General features: G+C 39.6%; 1 protein-coding gene and 1 non-coding gene across 2 annotated transcripts; both read right to left on the reverse strand.

The window, feature by feature from the left end:
- Positions 1-2,287: 2,287 nt before the first annotated feature.
- Positions 2,288-3,223, reverse strand: LOC139187229 (olfactory receptor 51F1-like). Its single transcript, XM_070803243.1, has one exon. It carries the CDS (start codon positions 3,221-3,223, stop codon positions 2,288-2,290), a length of 936 nt encoding a protein of 311 aa, XP_070659344.1.
- A 2,690-nt stretch (positions 3,224-5,913) lies between these two features.
- On the reverse strand, positions 5,914-5,986 carry TRNAG-CCC (transfer RNA glycine (anticodon CCC)). Its single transcript has one exon. It is a non-coding gene; the product is annotated as a tRNA-Gly (tRNA).
- Between the last annotated feature and the right edge of the window lie 727 nt (positions 5,987-6,713).

Genomic DNA, 6,713 nt, shown 5'->3' on the forward strand with positions numbered 1-6,713 from the left:
AGCAACTGATCTGATCTGATTTGAGTGGTAAAGCATCTGTCTACCAATGCAGGAGATGCAGGTTTGATCTCTGGGTCAGGAAAATCCCCTAGAGAAGGAAATGGCAACCCACTGCAGTGTTCTTGGCTGGGAAATCCCATGGACAGAGGAGCCTAGTGGGCTATAAAGGCCATGGGGTTACAAAATAGTCAGACATGACAGTGACTAAGTAACAAACATTCATTTTCTACTAAAATTTCTCTCTAAGTCCAGTTTTAGCTTTATCTCTATTTTTCATTTGTTGGAGAAGAAAATGGCAAGAAGAGGAAATATATAAAGACTATAACAGAAGAAAAACAAACAAAAGTGTAAGACTTTATTTGTGGAGGGTGGAAGTAGGGTAAGGCATAATAGAAGCTGCAAGGTGGTGACAGAGGCACAATTGTATGTACATAATTAATATTACAACTTTACTAACATCATTTTTCTACCATTGTTCAGTTTTACTAACTTTCAGGGGAAAATAACAAAGGAAACAATTAATACTGTTTACAAAAAGCTCAAATGCTATTAAACTCCTAAATCCAGTCACCTTAAGATGTAAATACTTCTACAAGATAGGAAATAAGGCACAAAATATCTTTCCTTCAGTGCATTATTTCATACTCTTTACCCAATTCTAATCCTTCTTTCGTATGTCTTGAGGCTTGCCTGGTGTCTCAAATGGTAAAGAATCTGCCTGCAATTCAGGCGATGAGTTCAATCCCTGGGTCAGGAAAATTCCTCTGGAGAAGAGAATGCTTACCCACTCCAGTATTCTTGCCTGGAGAATTCCATGGACAGAGGAGCCTGGCAAGCTAATCTTATGTCAGAAGATATTTGTGAGGGAATAAAAGGGATGTGCTTTTGAACTGTGGTGTTGGAGAAGACTCTTGAGAGTCCCTTGGACTGCAAGGAGATCCAACCTGTCCATCCTAAAGGAGATCAGTCCTGGGTATTCATTGGAGGGACTGATGTTGAAGCTGAAACTCCAATACTTTGGCCACCTGATGCAGAGAGCTGACTCATTTGAAAAGACCCTGATGCTGGGAAAGATTGAGGGCAAGAGGAGAAGGGACAACAGAGGATGATATAGTTGGATGGCATCACCGACACAATGAACATGGGGTTTGGGTGGACTCCGGGAGTTGGTGATGGACAGGGAGGCCTGGCGTGCTGTGGTTCATGGGATCACAAAGAGTTGGACATGACTGAGCAACTTAACTGAGCTGAAAGGAGATGTATAATATTGTCAGAAGAGACAGGAAAGCACTAAATTTTACTACCGTTTCTGTTTTTTCCCTTGTGTGTCAGTTGCTCAGTCATGTCCAACTCTTTGTGATCCCTTGGAGTGTAGTGCTCCAGACTCCAAAACCCATGGGATTTCCCAAGCAAGAATACTGGAGTGAGTTGCCATTTCCTTCTCCATGGGATCCTCCCTCTTAGAGTCTTGTAATCTTCATTATCTACCCTTGAGTACTTAAGAATTAGAGCTGGTGCTAGAAAGTTTAGAATTCAAGTTCAGCAATAGTAGATCATAATGCCAGAACTATAGAATCCCTATGTATAAACCAGGACAAAAAATACATTTATATGACATTAAGGGATTGAAGATTAACATTTCTTAGATCCCCTCAAATCAGAAGAATAAAGAGAGAATTTTTTTTTTCCAGGGAATCATGGATTTTTTAAAAAGAGAATCTAATAAAACTTCCAATTCCAGTTGATTGTTCTTCAAGCTTTCATACTGTCACTTTACCAGGCACAAAGGTTATTTTATAACCTCACATATAACCTCTCTTACTCCTTTCACCATCTCATGTATCCCTTACTCCAGCTATAGTAACCATGTACAATCCTTGGTGTATCAGGCTATGTCACATTTCATTGACTTCAGAGACCTGTGCCCTGGGCCTGGAAGATCCTTACGTTTTCACATGTTACATATTATTCTTAGTTCAAGTAGTTAACTCTTCAAACAATTCTTTGAGTCTGCAATTTGATCTAGATATTTTCTTCAGTGTCATATAGCCTTCTGGATATAATTCTTTGGTAACACTCCTATTCACTGCCATTATTATATATATTTAACTTTATGTCCCTGACACTAGACTATATAAACTAGACTATAGAGGACAAGGATGTTTCTTATATAAACTTGTATTACCACCACTAAGGAAAAGTGTAATGTTACTCACAATAAAATGTTGAAGGAAGGGAGGAAGAAAGTAAGGTTATTTCTATCTAGGACATTGCATTATCAGACTTGCTACTTTGTGTTTGGAAATAGTTGGTAGAAAGCTTTACGGATTTGTTTGGTCTTCACACTATATATAATAGGGTTTAGCACTGGGGGAAATAGAAAATGGAGATTTGACATCAGTGTATGGACATATGGAGGAGCACTATGCCCAAACCGATGTACCAAAGCCAAGATGACCCAGGGGATGTAGAAGATGGCAACAGCCCCAGTGTGAGAGATGCAAGTGCCAAAAGCCTTTCGCCTTTCCTCTGGGGAGGCGATGCTAAGGATGGACTTGATGATCAGCATGTAGGAGAGGAAAATGCAGGGAATATCTATACCTGAGGTCAGAATGAGAGCAACTAAACCACAGATACTGTTGACCTTGATACTTGAGCAAGAACACTTAATCACATCAGGGTGGTAGCAATAGGAGTGAGAAAGCACATTAGGACCACAGAAGGATAACCTCTTAAGGAGCAGGAGCAAGGGCATCAGGTTGACCAGCATTCGTACAAAAATTACCACACCAGCTTTGATGATTCTAGAGTTGGTTAGAATCATAGCATATCTTAGGGGGTTGCGGATGGCAACGAAGCGGTCAAAAGCCATGGCCAAAAGCACAGAAGATTCCATGAGGGTGAATCCATGCAGAAAGAACATCTGCAGAATGCAAGCATCCAGGCTGATGACCCTGGCATTGAACCAGAGGACACCAAGTGTTGTGGGAAGAGAGGAAATAGTGATGCCAATGTCGGTGGTGGAGAGCATGGAGAGGAAGTAGTACATGGGCTCATGGAGGCTGGAGTTTGTGATCACTACATATAGGATGGTGGTATTCCCCAAAAGGGCAATCACACAAAGGCAGCAAAAGGGGATAGAAAACCAGATGTGAAAATCTTCTAGCCCTGGAACTCCAGTCAAGAAGAAAGTTGGGGAAGTGGCATTACCAATCGACAGCATGGTGGCCTAAGTGAAATGGTATTCTTCACTTAGTTCCTGCAATGATACATTTCATTGAGTCGAAACTACTGTCTGTCAGATATTCTGATAATTGTTCTAATTATTATACCTCATGTAGTCCCTACAGAGTTAGAAGTAGCTTTTATCTATTATCTTTATTTTACAGATAAATTTCAGCTAGATTAAATTAACCCATTAAACAAGTAAAAGACAGTGTGACTCAAACTTGTCATTTTTCCTAACTGTCATACTTAGCATATGCTATGAACAGCAGGACTGAAGCTAGGGTGAGGCAAGTAAGACATTTGCCTTGGGAATGGAATATAAGGATGGTGCTAAAAAAAACAACTCACAGCAATTGGATAGATACCATTTTTATGCAATATTTAAAAAAGTCAAAATCAATGCAAAAATATCCATGACAAACAGAACATCAAAATTCTGAACCAGAGCTGTGTCAAACCACACTGGAGTCCAAAGCAAAATGAAAAATGTACATCACTATGTACATGTTTTTATGCATTTTTTGATACTTAACGTTTTGCAGAACATTAACATAACTTGAAAATGTTGACAAATGAAAAGTAATTGTATTAAATCTCACATTATTATTTTATATTTAAATATTTTATTTATATAATAATAGAATTGTAATTTTACTTCAGCTAATTATAAATTATTTATAATTCTCACGAATCTCCAATATGGCAATTTTCTCAACTGAAAATGAGATAAATGGGACTTCCCTGGTGGTCCAATGGTTAAGATTTCATGTTTCCAATGCAGGGGGATTGGGGTTTGATCCTTAAATCCCTGGCTGGGGAACTAAGATCCCATAGGCCACACAGTATGGCCAAAAAGAAAAGAAAGGAAATAAGGTAAGCAAAAAAGTAGGTTTAAAAATATATTGTTGATAAGTTCGCTTTCATTAAAACTAAGGGTTCACATTTTTTTCTTTTGCACTAAACTGTAATATGACTTGGCATGGTACAGAATTTTATTTAAAACTTTGATGTTTTATTGATCATGGACTAAAAAATTAGATTAGATTAAAATACTGCATTAAAACATTATTTATCATAATTGCTAAGTTTTTTGGTGTCCCCTTAAGTTTTTCACTCCCCTCCCTGTAGTACTGACCTTTAGCAGCTGCTATCCTTGGATGACCTCTCATTCCAACTTTCTCTGCTGCTGCTGCTGCTGCTTCAGTCGTGTCTGACTCTGTGTGACCCCAGATTCTCCAGGCAAGAACAATGGAGTGGGTTGCCATTCCTTCTCCAATGCATGAAAGTGAAAAGAGAAAGTGAAGTCGCTCAGTCGTGTCCGACTCTTAAATGATGCTAAAAAGAATTGTAATGATTCTGAGTTTCAGGAAAAGTTTCAATACTTAACTTGTATTTTAAACTTTTAGAGCACTGCTGGAGGGTTTCTTTTTCCCCTCCCATTTCCAGCCTCTTCCCCACTATTTCCCCAATCCTAGAAAGAGAAAGGAAAGAAATATTTCTTTCTCTTTCATATTTCTACTCCAGCTTTCCCCACCTCTCTGTGACCTTGGTGCTTCTCCCCCACATCTTCTCTTTTTGTCATCTCCATACCTGCTATTCACTGGAGGAAAAAGTTCCCTGCCTTTACAAGACCCCATCAAAGAGATAAGTGAAAACTCCTGACTGATGGAACTGCTTTCTGGGGCACTTGGCTGGGGAAAATCTACAATTTCAGCCTTTTCAAGCAGGAGCAAATAGCCATTTAAATAGCTTTTCCCGCATGACAACCCTGCCAAGAGCAGAATCCCTAGCTCCAGAGGGGCCTCCTAACCCACCCCAGAGAAAATGCATGAATTTTTTCAGGCAATTGATACACTTGAGGAAAACCTCTTGAGTGTAATATTTTTGCGAAGACATTAAGCACAGCTTTCTTGCTGTGAATTACACCCTTGGAAGGGGGAAGAGATGGAAGTGACGTAACGATCAACACAGGACTGCACAGGCAGGTCTCACTACATATATCATCTGATATTCTTACTTTAGCATCTCATTACTTACATTCTGCATTTAAAGGAAAAAAAATCCCCAAGCATCCAGTATCCTGCATTGAACCTGAGGGATGGTGCAGGGAACAGGGAGGGGGGTTTTGGGATGTGGGGCACGTGTGTGCCTGTGGCGGATTCATGTTGATGTGTTGTGGAGCCAATACAACATTGTAAAGTTAAAAAATAAAATAAAATATAAAAAAAGAAATATAAAAAAGTCATTGACAGAAAGAAGCACTAGTAAGTATTATTTCAAAGACGTCAGGAAGGATTAAAAGGAAAAAAAAGATCAAAACAAACTGCAAAAACAAGTCTTCAATAAATAGAATTTTTTGGCATGTTCAGAAATAATGATAACTATCATTTTTGAGCAGCTCCTATGTGCTGTATTTTATGGCTTAATTAATTCACATGTTTGTGGCTGTTTTCACTGACAAATTCATTTAAATAATTATGGTGAGTATGTACTGTGTTCTGACCTGTTCTGACAGTGACATCTAATAATGGGGGAAGCAAATGCATTTACTTAAACCAATTTCTTATTTTTATTTGGCTGTGCTAGGTCTTAGTTGTGGCATGCAGGATCTTCGATCTGCCTTGTATCACACAGGATCTTCTCATTGCCTGTGTGGGATCTTTAGTTGAAGCAGGTGGGATCTAGTTCCCTGACCAGGGATTGAACCTGGGGCCTCTACACTGGGAATGTAGAGTCTTAGCCACTGGACCACCAGAGAGAGTGAAAAGTGGCAGTCAATCAGTCATGTCCAATTCTTTGCAACCCCATGGACTGTAGCCCAGCAGACTCTTCTGTCCATGGAATTCTCCAAGCAAGGATACTGGAGTGGGTTGCCATGCCCTCCTCCAGGGGATCTTCCTGACTCAGGATCAAACCCAGGTCTCCTGCATTGCATGGGGATTCTTTGCTGTCTGAGCCACCAGGGAAGTCCCTACTTAAACTATTTTGGATTAAATATGTTGAGCTGAGGAGACCAGCCTGGATTATCCAGGTGGACTTGATGTAATAACAAAGGTTTTTATAAGAAGGAGGCACAAAGCTCAGAGGTGGAGTAGGACACAGAACTATGGAAGGAGAGATTGGAGATCTGTAAGGAAAGGGACATAAGCTAAGGAATGCAGACAAGCTCTAGAAACTGGAAAAGGCAAGGAAACAGATTTTCTGCTAGAGCCTCCAGAAAGAATACAACTCTGCTGAAACCTTGCTTTTTAGCCCCACAACTTTTATTTTAGACCTTGACCTCCAAACTGTAAGATAATACATTTGTGGTATTTTAAGCCACTGAATTTATACTAATTTATGGTAATTTGTTAAGCAGTATGAAAATGCTAATTCAGAACTCACCCACAAGGCAGTGTGAGTAAAGGTTACTCCACTGGTGTCCAAATGCCTTTTCTGCTGTTGGCAAATAGCTACACTGCTTTTGGCACCTAAAGCTAAGATCT

This window comes from Bos indicus, chromosome 15 (assembly GCF_029378745.1).
Source record: "Bos indicus isolate NIAB-ARS_2022 breed Sahiwal x Tharparkar chromosome 15, NIAB-ARS_B.indTharparkar_mat_pri_1.0, whole genome shotgun sequence".
In the NCBI taxonomy this organism is placed as follows: domain Eukaryota; kingdom Metazoa; phylum Chordata; class Mammalia; order Artiodactyla; family Bovidae; genus Bos; species Bos indicus.